The sequence below is a fragment of the Chelonia mydas genome, chromosome 1 (genome assembly GCF_015237465.2).
Source record: "Chelonia mydas isolate rCheMyd1 chromosome 1, rCheMyd1.pri.v2, whole genome shotgun sequence".
NCBI classification, from domain to species: Eukaryota; Metazoa; Chordata; order Testudines; family Cheloniidae; genus Chelonia; species Chelonia mydas.
In genome coordinates this window covers 237013730-237031716 of record NC_057849.1, presented here as the reverse complement: position 1 = coordinate 237031716, position 17987 = coordinate 237013730, and the positions used below count along the sequence as shown (strand labels likewise).

General features: G+C 45.6%; 1 protein-coding gene across 11 annotated transcripts in view; it reads left to right on the top strand.

Moving 5' to 3' along the window:
* The first annotated feature begins 490 nt into the window (after window positions 1-490).
* Window positions 491-17987, top strand: part of BPGM (bisphosphoglycerate mutase) — a 33278-nt gene continuing 15781 nt past the window's right edge. For 2 of the 11 annotated variants that reach the window (XM_043539696.1, XM_043539668.1), the window contains exons 1-3: window positions 4608-4805; window positions 8742-8837; window positions 11459-12110. In XM_043539696.1, the coding sequence (XP_043395631.1) occupies window positions 11510-12110 (601 nt within the window). In that variant the 5' untranslated portion in view covers window positions 4608-4805; window positions 8742-8837; window positions 11459-11509. Of the gene's footprint in view, window positions 571-2535; window positions 2917-4168; window positions 4806-8741; window positions 8838-11458; window positions 12111-17987 lie in introns of those variants that run through there. The other 9 variants (XM_043539680.1, XM_043539687.1, XM_043539672.1 and 6 more) reach the window with 9 other exon arrangements.

Here is a 17987-nt window from a genome sequence, read left to right as displayed (position 1 = left end):
GGACTTGGTGGCAAAAAAATCCAAGAGATGTCAGAATGAGAAGGACCCAGAGGCAGGATTTGGGCAAAAAAAGCCCCTTTTAAATTGGAAACTTGTAATGATGACTGTTCATGTGTCAAAAATAGTCTGGTATCTAGGTACAGTGTGTTCCAAAAATAACTGAGAAAATATCAAGGGCGTAGAGCTTAGGCAGCGGAGAAAGATGAATATTTTGACAAATGCGAACAATATACCACTTATTCTACTATTTTCCTCCTAATTTTATTTCCTTCTATTTCTACTCTGCTTCATTCTTCTCTTACTATTCTTATTTATAATATGATTGCATCGGTAGTTTCATGAACCATGATCTGATGAGAAAAGGGCTTTCCTAAACCATTTGTACCCTAAAAATTCCAAGTGAGAGAAGCTGTTATGTCTTGGAAAGGTTCCAGTTTGGAGACGTTGGAGGGGTGGGGGAGGAGGAGGAAGGGAACAGTCTAGCTGTTCTGAGAGATAATGGCCACCAACGGAGTGAAACTGGGTGGAACAAGAGTAACGAATGGCAATATGGGCCAGATCCTTGTGCAGGTAAAACTCAGATTGAAGTAAATTTGTTATTTTTATTATGTTAATGAAACTATCTGGTAAAAAGGCTGATAATATGCGGTGATAACAGTTTTATATTTAATGGCTGAGTAGATCCTGGCTAATGGCATGAGTTGATGTCTAACTAGTTGAGATTATGATTGTATAGTGGCATATAATGGTTGCTTTCAATTGTTTATGTAGTCAATGGTGGCAGTATATCCCATACAGTGTATAAACACAACCTCTTGTATATATCCAGCCTCTAGTGTATTTCTTGTCCTTGCAAAGTGAACTGAGCAACTTGAAAGGGACACTGCCATATTAAAAATCTAAGTGCTAATATGTATGTGTACCACTGTCCTCTCGGAGATGGATTCAGAACTGCTTGGCTTTTGTCCTCGGCCCTATCCTTCTCCATGGTTAATGGAGATTCAAGTGTGGGTAGCTGAAGAGGTCTATGGAGAATGCATATCCTATTACCTCCAGTTGTGTGGAAATTAGTCAGAAAAGGTACTACAGCAGCAAGCTTTGTTATCCTTTCCTGGCAGCTTCCACTCTTGGAACCAGTCAGAACAAGGGGAAGTTCCTGGTACAATGGCTTCATTGGAGATGTGCTGCCATGGAGCCAAGAGGATGAGGGATTGCTATAGGCCAGAGTTGGTGCTGAGGTACAGGGACTGCATGCAGATGGTCCTTGTCTCCCATGGATTTGTAAAGATGCCCTGGCATTTGCCAGGTTTGGGGATGGGGCCCCAATGTCTTTTCCAAGGAAAGGCTGGTATAAAACCCCACTTGTGATGTGAAAATATGGAGGTGATCTCAGTGAAGGATTCTAGTGGAAGTTTCCTCCCCCTGATTTGTGTCTCGTGGGTTTTTACACAGGACGGGACCCAGGAGTTGGAGCTGTCCTCTTTCTATCACTTCTCTGCTCATACTCAAGGATGTTCCCATGGCATGCATCCCTCACTAACTGGCCGGACATGCATTAATGCCTTGATACAGCAGAGGGATCTGTGTGAGCAAACTTGGGTTCCCCATAGAGCACCACTCCCAGGCCCTGGGTTCTGACTGAAATCAGGGCCTAGGTATGTGCATAAATGAGTCTGCTCACCACGCCTACATTCTGTTGCTTTTATTTGGGAGGTGTAATGTCTTTTTTTTTTAACACTCATTGCAGATATGGGTTGTAAATCACACTCATCAGCATCCAGATGGAAGGAGGGAAGAGGATGGTGTTGATTTGCATTCATTGGGTTGTTCCCTGGAAGGGTTATGATTTCTTTTCTCCTTTCAGATTGTGTGTTTGTTTGTTGCAAAGTCACTTAAGGTTTGATTGTGCCATTTAGACATGACCCTGGATTAGGGGCAGTGCAAAGTAGCCCTGCCCCACCAGCAGTACTGGAAACATTCTCCCCAAGAGAGACAGAATGCCTCCCAGTGTTCAGTGGGAACGAACACACTGCAATACCTCTTTAGGAGCTGTAGCATGCTCTCCATCTCAAGGAGGCTGGCCAGCTCCACTGGCTGCCATGAAAGAGGAGGGTGGGGTTATGGCGATGCCTCTTTGGAATGCTGTGCACCCCCAAGGAGTAGTTAGGGGATGAGTCATGTGCTTCCCTCAGACTGCATTTCTGCCCTGTCGTTAGGCAGACTACCCAAAATGGGGAGAGACTCTTTACTCCCTTCCTCTTCTACTCCCCCACCAGCTGCACAGACATATAAGGGCCAGGGAGGGAATCTAGAAATGTCCAAAAAAGCCCACCCACCATCTCTTCTTCTGAGCCCACTTTAGTCCCTACACCCTCTTTATTTGGCTGACCCCAGATCTTTTTCTGCAGCTTCTTGCCCTGCTTTGACCATTAGGAATCTGAACTTTCTCTTTTTCAGTTTCACACATTTTTATTTAGCCTGGGACAAATCCAGCGTCACTTTTATCTCTCTTGTTCCTCTATGTCCTTAGTTTACAGCAGGCACAGCCAATCTACAGCGCTTGAGGCTTTAAAATGTGGCCATTCAAAGGCTTCTGTCTTAAGAAGAAAATGTGCATTTGATTCCAAACGGAAAATGTGTCCTGTGGGTTTTAGTGGGCAGTGTTTGAATCAGGCCTATTGCTATGGAAACGAGGAAGGTGGCACCATCTTTCTGACCGTCTCCCAGTGTCCCTGGCTCCAGCTGCTCTGTTTGTTTGTTTGTTTTGTGATTCCTAATCAACAGTGCCTCATGGATACAAGCGTAGCTAAGATGGTGTAACTGGTAACATCCCAGACCACGGTTGCCAATTCTGGAGATTTTGGTCTCTGCTGGAGCCAGTCTCCCATGACAAGAAGCTCCAGCCCTCAAGCAAAGGTGAGCTCTGCTTGGGGAAAACTATTCCGCTGCCTTCTCCAATTCCTAGCCTGAGCTTCCTGGGCAAGAACAGCCAACTAGAGGTGCTGCAGGAAACCCACAGAGCTCTCCCTCTGTCCTTGTTCCCCTGAGTGGAGGGGTATGTGTGTGTCTGCCTGTCCCCCAGCAACTCAGAGTAGTCAGCTCCATTTTCCACTTCTCCTCCTGTGACAAATGGGTAGGTCTCCTCCGTCCCTCTCTAATCCAACCCTGCAACACCATTCCCGGGGGTGGTGCTGGGGATAATCCCTGGAGGGGCAGAGGTAGGGCTGATGTGGGGTGCCCAATTAATTACTAGTCTGAGGGGCGCAGAATGAATGACTTTGAATTTTTGGGTTGGGGAGAAAATGGAAGCTTGACATCATCAAAAAGCATTTCATACAAACCCATATTTTTAGCGGGGGCTTCTGCAGCAGGGGCCATGTGGGAGAGATGTCAAAACTTTGTCTGCTCCACACACATTAGGTATGGGCAGGAGGGGTTAAAAAAACAAAAGACAGACCAGAAAACACAATATAATCATTTTGGGGCCAATCTCTTGAGTTTTGGTGAGTCTGACTCACAGTTTTTGAACTCTTGGGTTTGGCAATACTGCAGATTCAACGGGAAATTAACAAATTGGTGTGTGTGTGTGTGTGAGGGGTAAACAACTCCAAAAGTCATATTAAGAGGATAATAAGTCAAGACAAGTTTTTGTATTGGGGCTATTGGATAAATAGTTAAAGTATTGCGTGTGACCTCTTGGTCCTTTTGAAATAATATTTTGGCTCTCAGACTGACAAAGTCAGACACCACTGGTCTACGTAATGTCTGTAATTTGGTGATGTTATGCCCTTCTTTGCCCTCTGCTTTTCTGGGTCAGGCACTTAGTTCTAGGAGGATATTTTTTGCAGCTGATCTTTCCTTTCTCTTTAGTAGGGGTCTGTGTGGTTTTTTTTTAAACCTGTGACTTGTTGCCAATATTTTACCAAAGATTCCCCACAAAATTTCCCCCTTTGCCTGTGATAAACCCCTTGTACTGGGGCGAGTATGCTTGCAGGGAGGAGGGGTAAGAAACTGGGAAATCTTACTTGGGCTTCCCTTGTAAACAAAAGCTCTTTCTCCTAACCAAGGAAGGAGGCAACACAAAGAGGTATGAAGTGATTTTGCATTTGGTTGTTGAAAAATATGGGGAGCGTACTGTGCTAAATCTGTGTACTTTCAAACGTTGCAGGTGGCCGTACAGTCACCTTGGCATGGGCCCGGGACCTATCCTCATCTTGGAAAGTTCCTGCTACCTGGGGCAATTTGGTATATTCCAGAAGCAAAGAAGGCGTTTTACAGACATCGCTTTTGTGCCAGCCCGAGGGACAGGATGTGGCCGGCAGGCTGGTGGACCAGCGTCCAGAGAGCGGGGGTGGGAACGGTTCCATCGCAGAGGGGGCAATCACCCCAAACTCCCCACCTCCCGCGAGGGCGGCGTTTTCACAATGGGACCCCACAGCTCCCTCCAGCAGCGCGTCCCCGAAAACAAAACCCTGCTCGAGCCCGTAGCAGCCCGTAAGCCAGCTCCGATTGGCTGTGGATTACGTTTATCTGGTCGACCAGCCAATCAAACGCTCTTCCTCCCGCAGCGCCAGAGACGTCAGAGCCGGAAAAGACCGCGTCGGTCACCAGGGCCAGCCCTCGGCCCGTCTCTGATAGGGAGCGGCCCGGCTATTTAATGAGTGACAGCTCGACACCCCGCTCACACGGGAGCGCTCTGGGAGCCAGTTTGAGCCGCGGCTAGCGTGTGGGGCTGCTGCCGGCTGCAGGCGGGCACTGCGCTGATATTGCTGGGTGGCGGCTTAGCTCCTCCTGCTCTCGGCCAGGTAAATCTGTTCTCGCTGGGCGGAAAGATTCTCTGAACGCAGCCAGCTAGAGAGAGGGGGTGACCTGCTGGTGCAGAGGAGGGATTTGCGGGCGCAGTCGAGGCTGGTGTAAATGGAACCACCCCACCCCCAGGGCCCATCCAGCTTTGCCAATGCACCTCCATAGTCCTGGGCTCCGCGCCCTCCCAGGGGCTTGCCCCGAGCCCGCCCGCCCGCCCCGCGGAACGCAGGCGAAGCCTGGGCTGGTGACGCCAGCCTGCGGGGCGGGAGGCTGGTTTGTAGGGTCTCTCGACTTGTGATGTGAGTCAGGAATTGAGGTCCGCTACACAGGAGCCCGCTGGCTCACCGATCAGAAGTTGAGTACTAGGGGCACCTTAGAGACTAACCAATTTATCTGAGCATAAGCTTTCGTGAGCTACTGCTCACTTCATGGGATGCATTTCGCTTATACTCAGATAAATTGGTTAGTCCCTAAGGTGCCACAAGTCCTCCTCTTCTTTTTGTGAATACAGCCTAACACGGCTGCTACTCTGAAACCGATCAGAAGTTGTAATTCTTAGCGCTGCTGATCTCTCTCTCTCTCTCTCTCTCTCTCTAGCCACTTGGGACAACTTAATTTCCTCCAGGGCTGTTACTGCCCTGTTGTTTGTTTGTGTTCACAAATGAGAGATGTGAGCTGTGCCGTGTAAAGGATGGGGCAGCAGGTTGGTGCTTGGCAAATAGCTCATTTAGCAAAGTCACTTTTTTAAAATGCTATCTCAGAGGTGCTGTTCAGTAACATCTTTGTGAACGGGGGAGTGTTTTCAGAAGAAACCTACTGAATGCCATTCAGAACTTGATTTTTCAGAGGTGCTCAGAGCCATAATTCTGTCTGATCAGAGTGGGAGCTGCAGGTGCTCAGCACCTCTGACAATCCTGCCTCAAGACAGCATTGTGTTCAAGGCTGTGCCAGTCTGAGAAGTTGCCATCCATGTACAATAGTTACCTTTCGCTTCATTGTGAGGCACAGCCGAGTATACTGTTCTGCGGTAGGCCTGATCCTGCTGTCCTTCTGAAGGCTAAGGTCTCTTTGACTTCAGTGGGACTGGTGTGCACATCAGGTCTGCACGACTGGGGTCCAGTGGGTGCAGTCTGGGGAATAAACAAAATTTATCAGTAAAAAATATTAGGGGGAATACATGTAAAGGCTATCTGAGAATGAAACCTGGGCATTTTGCAGTGGCAACTTTCTTAACTAATCAAAGCGATATGATGTTGAAAATAGGCTGAAAAGGTGGAGTGGGATGTGAAACCATCTATGAATACTTGAAAGGTGCAATATCCAAAGAGGAAAGAATCTATTCGGTGTGGCACTATAGGGTATCAATAGCAGGGCATTATGAAGGGGGAATTTTGAGTAGACATCAGGAACAATTTTATCAGACTGAGATCAGTTATACTGGGGAATATTCTCCCAGGGAAAGTGGTGGAAGCCCTGGCTTGAGTCACTTAAAACTTAACTGAACAAAGCACTGGCCCTGTGGATAGGCAAAGGATAAAATTTTCAAAAGTGTCTAAATCCTAGTGTCTAAAGTGACTTAGGCACGTTGTAAATCTCAGTCTAAGGGGTTAGGTAGATTTGGGCACCTAACTCACTTAGGCTGAAATTTTCAAAGGTGCATGAGTGAGTTATATGTCCAAATCCACCTAACTCCTTTGACTGGGATTTACAAAGTGCCTAACTGCCTAAATAGCTTTTGAAAATAGGATTTAGGCTTCTTTGTCACTTAGGTACGTTTGTTAAATCATCCAAGGTAACGTTTTTCAAGGTTTCCCGCCTCCTCCCCATCTCTGACTTTTATGACTGTCAATCCTAATGCTTTCAAATTCAGCTACTTTTAAAAAAATATTTTAATTCTGATAAAAGATCATCCACTTAACTGAATCTGAAAAGTGCATAACTTCACTTGTGACAAATGGTAGTGTTGTGTATTTAGATACTAAATATACCTATGTGCTTACAGAACTGATCTGAAAATATTGGAGAAGTCCACTGTGGCTTATTTTGTGTTGGTATCTCTTCATAGGAAGTAATGCAGTGGCATTTTAACTGAAGGGAATAAGGAGAGAACACAGTTTTGGAGAGCTTACAAATGCAGTTTAATTTTATTTCTGTTTCAAATAGAGGGCCTGATTCTCCTTTGTTCTGCACCTTTTGTTAAGTGTGTCTAAAATGCTACCAAATCAGAATGGCAACAGTGATGAGCCCATTTCACCCAAATGTGTTCAAATCTCTGCAGTGGGAGAACTGTGCAAAATGCTTGTTTGCCAGTTATCTGGGCAAAATTCTGCATTTGTTCATGTAATCCAGATAATTGCAGGTGCAGAGTACTTCCTGAGCAAGCACAATTACCTGACTTTCTCTAACCAGTGCAGAGTTTTGTCTGCACCACTGATGAGTATGCACTCTGCAATGCACAAACCATTGACTTTTAGTCTCTTTATGGCATCTGGGATGTTTTGTGTGTGAGTGGTTTCTAAATGAACAGCATGTAGCTGGGCACAGAGGCAGCTGATCTTTTCTCCACTTTCTGTCATTTCCCCAGTCTCCTTCCCTACAGGTGACATTGCCTACTTCACCCAGGGAGACAGGATAAGTGGCTTCTTCTCTGGGAGACAATCAGTAGCTTCTATCTCTCTGAACCCACATGTAAGGATGTCCAGGATCTTGCTCTAGAAAGCTAGAGTCATCAATTTCTTACTCAGCCCCAAGAGGTGGGGTTCAGCGGCTTGGTTTTTGGTTCTTCTTTCTCCTTCACTTCCCATATAGGGGTTTCTTAGAATTATGAATTGTTGATTGTTCCTCTGTTATATTGTTTCTACATTCTGTCCCTTTCTATTCCTGCTGCTATAACTTTGCTTCATTCCATGTTCGCTTCGGATCTCTAGTACTGTAACCTCCTGCTTTGCAATCCACCTCTTTCCCTCATCCCACTACAGCTGCATGACTCCCAAGATCATATTCACTTTCACTGCTCCAGCCACATCACTTCTCTTCTCAGATCCATTACTAGCTTCTGTCCTTCAGCACTAAGTTCAAGCTTCTCAGATCTGATTCCCCACTCTTGTCACACTGGTTTAGTCCAGTGTAACTTCATTGGCTTCACTGTGTAGCAGAGTGGAACAACAAACCCCTCATCTGTAAGATACCACTCCATCCTTACATCTACACCCTAATATAATTCTCTTCCTGACCCCAGTTGCTGCTTAAACTCCTCCACATCTCCTGCTAACTATCTCCTTCTCCCCTTGCGCTGGGCTTTGTGTCTTCTACCATGCTGCCCTCTTCACTTGGGACAGGCTCCACGTGTGTTCAACCCACTTCTTCAATGAAGTCTTTCTACATTGGCAATATCCCCTTTATTGTTCTTGTTTCCTACCTGTATCATATTCGTCTGTAAGCTCTTCAAGAGAGTGACTGTGCTGCCTAAACAAGTCTCTGAAGAGGTGGGGTTAGTGGCTTCTTGGAATTTCTGGGAGGCAAGCAGATTTCTCTTTTTCTGAAGTGCCCAATCTGTATCACACACAGCTGGGAGGTGATTCCAGCCTAGGCTGATAGATTCACAGTAGTTCAGTTCAAGCAAGCATGCTAAAATAGGAGTGTGGATGTTGCGGCACTGGTGAAGGCTTGGGCTAATTACCAAAGCTCAGATCCAGGACATTGCGTGGGTCTGAACTTGGGTAGCTAGCCTGAGCTGTAACATCCACAGTGCTATTCTTTGTGCACTGTCTCAAGCGGAGCTAGTGTGATTCTGTCTGCCCGGCCTGGGAGGCACGTGCCCAGCTGCCATGTAGACCTACCCAAAGAGGCAGGGTTCGTGACAGCGTTGGCATAACTATCCTTTGGTGTGGTTCCTTCCTGTGCCAAGACTCTCACTGCCTTTTCTTTTCCTGCAGATAGCTTCATACTGAGGTCATGATGTTCTTCTGACGGCAGCTCCAGTCTCTGTGCCTGGGGGTTTGTGTAAGTGGAATACATTTGCAATAGTTCAGGTGAGGACAGTTACTTCCATATGTCACTCTAGGTTTTTTAGCTAATTCAGTATTGTGCTGATATTTAAGGAAACATATTTCCGCCCTTCTCCTCTAAATATAATTACAAGAATAGTGGTCCAAATCTTATAGATAATTGCACTGAAGTCCATAGTTATGCCCAAGACAAATTTACCTCTGGGTGGGTCTGTCATTTTCCCCCCCCACTATCTCTAGGTGACTTTTGTTGGGCTTCCGTGGTGCCCAATTCAGAACTGATGTAAGGGGGTGCAACTTTCTTGCCTTTCTGGTCACATCAGGTCTGAATTTGGACTTGTAAATCAGTTGATCAGTTCCTGTGGATGATACAATCTTTTTTGATCTCGACAATAAATGTTCAGTATTTAGACAATGAACCTTCTATATAAACTGTGGGCTCTTTATGAGGTTATAGTGCTATAGGAACTTGCATGGTATTTTGCTGCGGGCCGCATATTTTTAAGTCTCTGTGGGAGGAGACCACTGAAAGGAAAGCGCTTTTTGCTTCTTTTTTTTTTTTCCCTCCAGAGGGTGAAATACTTTGTGGCATTTTTTTCTTAGAACACTGGGCTCTCAAAGAGATGGCTTAATACTGTAAGCATCTTGCTTGCAATTTATGGAGTCACAAGCTTGAATCCCATCAGGGTTGACTAAAACTTTCTACAGTACACACCTGATTTCTATGAATTTAGGGGGTGTGTGGAGTAGGACAGGTTCAGATGAGATTCAGAACAAAGTTCTCCTGATTCTGCATGGAGACTAAAGATCTGCAGCCCTTTCTGTAAGAGCAGCTGTTTTACTCTGTGACCTTCATCTTTGTTTTCTCCTCCCACTTCTTGTATGTTTGCCACGTGTCCATCTGGCTTCCATTCTTTGTTGAAGACGCCTGTAGGTTTCCTGTAAAATCTGATGAGCTTAGCATCAGATTGTGGTTACTACTGAGGAGCACCTCTCTTGGGGAAGCCTCACCCAGCACTCTCCCTGAAAGGGAGCAGGCAAGCTGCCTTCACTGGCTTGCTGGCTACCAATTGGTCAGTATCTCCTCCTGGCTCCTCTGGGCCCTCACAGCAACTAGTTTTGTTGGTAGCCCGGCATGTGTGGGTTTTCTTTGAGCTGAGGGGTGTCTGGATGCTGATGTCTTTCAGCCAGGTGCAGAGAGAGCCCGATAGACCCCATCGCAGATGCTTTGTAAATAAGGTAAAATTGTAAGATCTTTAGGACAGGGACTGGTTTATGTATTTATTTTTTTGTTCTGTTTGTACCGCATCTAGCGCAGCGAGGTCATGGTCCATGACTGAGGCTTGTAGGTGCTATAGCAATATGAATAGTAACCAAAATGAACTGTGTAGCTGGAAGAAGTGCTTCATGGTATCATTGTGTTACGTCTGTATGCTTTGTTCCATGATGATGGTTGAGAATTCTAGCACACTGTTCAGTGGGATCACACTGTTGCAGTCAGCAGCATCAAAACACTGATTCCGTTCGATAATTTAGCCCCTCTGAATAGCTGATGAAGACCTATTCTGCAAAGCTGACATTGTATTTTGTGCTGTTCAGAATGCAGTGGAATGCATGGTCCCTGGCCCACACCATTCATAATGTAAGATCAAAAATGGCTGGAGACTTTTGGGGTTCCCAGCTTGAGAGCCTTAGGGGCTGAGCACCCAAAATTCCAATCAGTGTTCATGGGAGTTGCAGATGTTCAGCACCTCTGAAAATCAGGTCCCAGGTATCTCAAGCTGGGCACCCAAAAATCTGTGGCCACTCTGGAAAATGTTAGCCTGACAGCACAATCCATCTCTCACTGCAGAGGATAGATTCCTGTTGATGAGGCAACAGATAAACAAAAAGAAAATGTGCCGTGCTTTGATAGCTTTCCTCTGGATGTTAAAAATCAATAACCCCAAATTTGCCCGATTCTGTACAAGAAATGAAAAGGCTATGGACCCTGCATGAACATCTTGCAGTCTAATCCATGGACACAAAGTAAATGAGATTTACTTGAAAATCAAGAGGAAGGAATTACCAGAGTGTCTTCTGTGGGCTTTTTTTCTTTTAAATAATAATAAAAATATATATATAGGCTCACTAATTATGTATGTCCTAGAATTGCCTTAATGAGGAGCTCAACTGCTGAGAATGTGCCTGGATGAGTGGGATGGGGAGGGTGTTTCATGTGTAAGGGGAGTTGTGGATAAAGTTACAGGAATGGGAGGAGAGTGAACATAGACAAGCATAATGGTGAGAATGAAGGTTGTCTGGGGAAGTGTGATGAAAAATGATCAGATAGTGCAACCTTGGGCCTATATATCTAAGGACTTGAGGGAAGTCAGCATGTCTGATCTGATTATATCTCTGCTGCTTTCATTAGTGTAACAGCGTGACCTAAGTGGGCTAAAAATTACAGGTTGGGTGAAAGAAGTGACCTCTAAGGATAGGTGGTGGTCACTTGTTATGTAGTGGGGAGGAAAGGAATGCAAAGGCTAGTGATCAGCACAGAGGACACAAAAGAACTTCCTTCAGTGGACACAACACTTAAAGTACATACAACTTAATTTTACTTTACTCTCTAGTGACCTACTCATTTTATGTCTCTTGTCTAGATGGATCATCATTAAATACTAGACTGTAAGCTGAGTGAAGCCAGAATCAAAATGACTAAGTACAAACTTGTTCTGTTAAGACACGGAGAAGGAGCCTGGAACAAAGAGAACCGCTTTTGCAGCTGGGTGGATCAGAAGCTGAGCAGCAATGGGATAAAGGAAGCTCGGAACTGTGGGAAACACCTCAAAGCGCTAGGTTTTCAGTTTGACCAGGTGTTTACATCCATCCTAAGCCGTTCTATTCAGACTGCTTGGCTGGTGTTAGAAGAGATGGGGCAAGAATGGGTTCCCACCCAAAGTTCATGGCGTCTGAATGAACGCCACTACGGTGCACTGATAGGTCTCAACAGAGCAGAAATGGCTCTGAACCATGGTGAAGAGCAAGTGAAAATATGGAGAAGAAGCTATGATGTTACTCCACCTCCCATAACTGAATCTCATCCTTACTACAAAGAGATCTATGATGATCGCAGATATAAATGCTGTGATGTGTCGCAGGACAAACTCCCAATGGCTGAAAGCTTAAAAGAAGTTCTGGAGAGACTCCTTCCTTATTGGAATGAAAAGATAGCACCAGAACTGAAAAGCGGCAAAGTGATCCTTATATCTGCTCATGGAAACAGCACGAGGGCACTGCTCAAGCATCTGGAAGGTAAAGATCTTCACACTTTCTGCTTTAGTGGTAACAGTACCCAGACTTCTGTTTGTTCAAAAAATTGTCTTATATGCTGATCCAACCCTTTCTTGCATTAACTACATAGAGCCAGTTTTGCCACACCTGCAACAGTACACGGACTTTAATGGCAAGCAGCATTTGATCCCAATGATAGTTCCCTAACGTAATGTAAGAGCTTTAACAGTTGTGGTGTCGAAGGACAAAATAATAGGTTGGAGTCTCGAACAAAAGTCAGATGGGAGGAAGGCGGTGCCACACAATTAGTCTGCTTTATTTCTTCATCTTTTAAAAGATTAGATTTACACCAGTGTAAAAAAGATGAGCGTAACCAATCCAGCTTCAGTGGAGTTAATAGACACCAGTGTGACCAAGATCAGAGTCTGGCCCTGTTTTTGTTTTTCCCCTCTGTTCCCTATTTTACTGTGATAATTGACACAAACAGATTTTATATTCTGTTTTTCTACTCACCATATCATTAAAGTGCCTGGCTAGAAGTGTGTGAGGGGAATACTTACCGGTTACTGTGATGTATATCTTCTTTTAAGAGTAAGTGCTCGTGAATACATTACTGATAAATCAGTGTTGCATTGACATACTGTGTCAGGAAGATGCTTGTTAAAACATTCATCTATACATATATTATACTTTCCCAGTGAACAGCTAAACTTACATTCCTGGACCTTGCAAAGGTTTGCTGATTCCTTTAGGGGCTGAGGGGGTGTGAGTTGAGATAGATCAGGGCCAATTTTGGGATAGGCCTTTTTATACAGACATGAGTCCAAGTTTAGGTCCTCCATAAATTAGCACAATCCACCTTCCAGTTATTCGGTTATGAATGTAGGTCCTGGTCACAGTATGGCTTTTTTAACCATGATTTTGTAATCTGCTAGAGGTACAGTCCCCTCTGCTGGTTGCAAGTAGACAGAAGTGCTGTGTAACACTGGCTTGTATCATCAAACCCATGTTTGTGCATCTGCACCTACTGTACTGCCCACATCATTTTCTTTCTGGGACAGTCTGGGCAAGTATTGTCTCACCAAAGTGTGCAGAGAACATACACCTAGAGTGGTATCCAGAGAGCAGGCAGTGTGTTCTGGAATGTCCTACTTCCCAGGGCTGGGAAGAAGATTGCTAAACCAGTTATACTCGCATGGTATGGATGCCTTGTGCCCACAAAAAAAGTGCACTGAATCAGTTACAGGAAAACAGCCATGTGCCAGCCAAGCCTACTGGCAAGGACGATACACGGCTAGCTGAGCATATTGTGTGTAGACACAAACCATGTTCAGAGCCAGCTATGTCAGACTAGCCCTACAGACTATATAATGAGTTTGTAACCAGAGTCTCTCCTGCACCGAGATCCACTTGATGCAGGTGTGGAAGGAGAGTTATAGCTGGTTACAGCTCCCTGATTCTGAAGCTGCAGCTGTCCAATTCTCAGCATAAGTTAGAGTAGCCTAGAGACTGATCTAAGCATAAATCAGCTGTGTATGGTCCCTAAGGAACCGTATGTACTACAGCAGAGAAATAACACAGCCGAGCAGAGTTGCATCCCTCTGGCCACACCCTTTCTTTTCAGATTGAATACTCTATACTTGAGCAAAACGCCCATTGAAGTTAAACATGGCCATGGAGGAGGCCTTACCCTCTGAGGTGCTGACCCTTTCCTGAAAGGTGTTGAGCCCCTTGCTCCCACTGGCTGGAGTCCTGCCTGAGTAGATCCTGATTCTGCTGTCTCTTAAGTTGCAGATGAATTTGTGTGGCCCAACACTTTTGAGTAGCCACTGACTTTTTGGGTGACCGACTTGGGATATCTTGCACCTGACTCTTTTCAGAGGTTCCAAACACCTGCAGTTTCCATTAATTCAGCTGGAATTGTGGGTTCGTGGGTTGTCTGAGAATCAGGCTCACGATGTCTGAACCTGGGTATTAAAAATCCATGGCCACTTCTGAATGTTTTGGTTATATTGACTACTTTATCTTTTGAGACTACAGCTGAACATACCTTGATTTAAGCCAAGAGGCTTTGAACGGAAGTAAGTATAGAATCATAGAATCATAGAATATCAGGGCTGGAAGGGACCTCAGGAGGTCATCTAGTCCAACCCCCTGTACTAACAGATTTTCCTTTCTTAGGTTAAGACAGGTAAAATAACACACAGTTAATCATTTCAGAGAAACTTTCAGCAAAAGATTTTACTAAAGAGGTTTCACTGACTCCTTTTAAAAACATCTTTGAAACACATCTGCTTCTAAATCCAGGCCAAGTAGTTCCTTGGACATGAACATTGCCCTCATTATGGTTAATTAAAACAAAGCTTGAAAGGCTTAGGCTTGCTAACCACATTACCTCCCCAAAAAAAATAAGCTTTGGAGCAACAGACTTTCCTGGTTAACAAGGCTTTGATTGTGTGTTCGGTGCTAGGAATGGATTTAAGCAGGATGTGTTGAAATGCATGAAAGATCTGTTATGATTTCCATGGAAGATTGGTTTTTAAAAAACAAAAACAGCCAAGCAATTCTGCTGAAAACAATATTTAACAGAGATTGGGATACACACACTCTGCATGCATTTGGAGGTGAAATGAACCCCTGCAAAGAGAGATGATTAGTGTTTAAGTGGTACATAGTTCCTCGGCACAGGAGCGAATTTCACCCTAGCTACACTGTTTAAAAGCTCTCATTTCTACAGCATCAACTCTTCAATAACTACTTCAGACACAGTTTCATCCTCAGTGCAATTCTCCTGAAGTCAGTGAAGGATAAATATGGCTCTGTGGTTTGTGTGATCCTGTCCATTAATGCAAAGTGGGATATAAAATTGTCCTCTTTAGGAGCATGTGCTGTTTGTGCCCTGTTCAGATGATCTGTGATGGTGGTAGATGTCTTTAGAACTACTTAAGGGAGATTTCCCGATGCTCAAAGTGCAGCTAGGTGTCTGGCTCCTATTGAATGTCAATAAGTCTTGGGTGTCCAACTTCTATTTATGTCTTTGAAAATACCCTTAAGTTCCTTTTTCCCTCTCTGTTTTGTGCTTGCTGGTTGAAGCCTCTTGCAGCACCCTGGCTGCCTGTGACTCTGTATATCTACATTGTGTTTTTGAGAGGAGGAGAAGGAAATAAAAATAGAAATTAATGAAAAGGACATACAACATGACCAGATAACATGTGTTTAGTTAAAGGCCAGAGGTGGTGAGGCTAAGATTTAGTAGCACTACAGCAATCTGACTTCAAAGGCTGGATTTCCTTCACTGCTTAAGTGTGAAGGTGGGGTGCACACAGGAGATCCTTTGTGGAAGTATTTAAGAGGAATCTGTTGCATTTTTCCTGATAACTGGGGCTTCAGACTTTGAGGACTTTCTATGAGAGCCCCACCATGGAAACGCTCCCAGGTGAAGTGCTTACTGTGAGTAGTCCTAGAGTATATTTTCAAGGGGACAGCTTGCAGAGGGGCTTCTGGAAAAGAGACTGTAGCCCCAGCGATTAGCTTTGCTGTGCAAGCCTTACATAAGGAACCTTCTACATCCCTTCCCAGCCAAAACTCTTTCCTCCCTGTGGGCTCACAGAGTGCTCCTTCTGGATACAGGTACTGCAGGAGTAGCTGAGTTTCCCTTCCATGTGGATGAGAGGGGAGAGCCACATATGCTTCTGGGAGGCACTGTTCTCTGCTTTGCTCCCCACTGAAATGCAGCCTCCTCTGAGGTAAAACCCAGTTGCTGTTTAACAGTGCTGTGCAGTCGTCAGGACAGGCAATGAAGAAAAAAATACTGTATCCTGTTGAAACTGCAGGCATGACACAAAGCAGGCTGGATTGCTCACTATCAGACTGGGCCAGGAAACTCAAGCTCTTGGGATGGGCTGTCAGCAGCAGAGGACAGCAACTTACCAGAGTCTGAAGCAGTGCTTCTCAATTGGCAGGCAGGGAGTGTAGCACCTCCCTTTGTTTTCTTCTGTACTCAGAACATTATGCTAATGGAGCTGAAATGTACATACAGGAAGGGCACATGTGCAGGGGATGATCTGTGTGTGAACCTTGATGTGACCGAGTGCTGGAGGCTAACAAGTGAGCCAGCCTTCTGATCACTTGGGGTATGTCTACACAGCAAAGAAAAAACCCAGGGCTGGCCCATGCCAGCCAACTCAGGCTTACAGGACTCGGGGACTGTTCCATTGCTGTGTAGACTTCTGGGCTCAGGCTGGAGCCTGGGCTCTAGGACTTGGCGGGGTAGAAGGGTCCCAGAGCTTGGGCTTCAGCCTAAACCCGGAAGTCTACACAGCAACGGAATAGCCTTGCAGTTTGAGCGCCATGAGCCTGAATTTGCTGGCATGGGCTAGTGGTGGATTTTTCTTTGCTGTGTAGCTGTACCACTAGGCACCAATCAGTTCCTCTGGAGAAGGCTGATTGGGGAATGTGATTAATTAGCTGATCAGTCTGGGGACTGATGAACCAATTAACCATCAGCTGAGTGGGAGGTGGAGGGAGATATACGGAGTTCTCCTAACCCAGTCACTCTGAGATTGCAAGGGAAGAAATCTGTTTCTCTAGCTCTATGGGAAAGGGTGAGAAACCAGTGTAAAAACTTTCCTGCACAAGATTGTATTCAGGTTGGTGGTGAGAAAATAATGTGGAGGTGCTATGCACTGGAGAGTCTGAGTGGTTTCTGGGCAGCAGAGGATGAGGACAGAGCATGCCCTCTTACACTTGTGTTGGCAATAAGTCTCATGGACTTATTTGGCTGGGGTCTCTTCTTTTTTGTATCTGAACTCCCGGGCTTGGCAATATTGCCAGATGCTAGCTGTGGATTGCTATGTGGGGCTGTGCTGTGTCAATGCTCTGGGTCCCTCCGTGGCTAGCTTGTAATTAATGTTGTTGTTGGTCAATGGCAGATTTTAGACTGCTTAAAGTTTGGCCTGCAGGAGGAAAATTTTATGGAGGCAGAATGTAGTTTTCTTAAACAGGATTTTTCCAGGACATTGGCTTAACACCCCACCATGTGCTAGTACTATGATGGGTTCTTTGACCACCACACGTGGTCAAGGTATCAATGTCCTGGTCCATCTGAAAGATAGCACTGCCATCCCAGCACAATGATGGGACATGTCTTCCCTCTAAGCCTATACAAAAACAAATCTTATGGGTGAGGGGAGTGAGACCTATTTCTATTACTCCTGGGGGAATTCTGCACCACTGCACATGAACAGAATTTATGTCCTTTGCAGATTTCTTTGCTTCCCTGCAGAAAAATGACTTTCTGACAGAGAAGCCACAAGAGTGGTCATGTGACCCTTCCCAGAAGTATGTTTCAGGTGCCCAGGGAAACTGGCAGAGAAGTAAATCACTGTGGGGCAGGATTGGGGAAGACCTGGCTGTTGGCTCCTACCCTGCTCTGGGCTCAGCTGCTAGTCCCGGCTGGGCTGGGAAGGGTGGAACTTCCTCTTCCCCTGAATGGCATGCGGGGCTGTGTCAGACCAATGCCAGATTTCTTCTCTGGCTCTAGAAAGCTCTGCAAACTCTCTTCCTCCACCCCCCCAAGCTTCCTACACCCATCACTCCTCAGCTGCAGTGGGAGGGATCCCTGTACAGGGAGCTGCTCCCAATCCTCCAGACCCTTGTACCCAGGCCATCCTGACAAGCCTTACTCCCCCCTGACAAGCCCCACTCCCCCAGCACCTGGACCCTCCCCTCACACCCGGACCCCCCTGTTGAGTTCTATCAACCCAACCCCTCCCACTGAACCCCAACCTCCTTCACCTGGACCACCCTTCAAAGTCCCATTACAGTTGCACCCAGAGCCACCTGCATCTGCACTGAGCTACCTGCACCCAGATTGCCCCACACAGAACCCTCTCAACC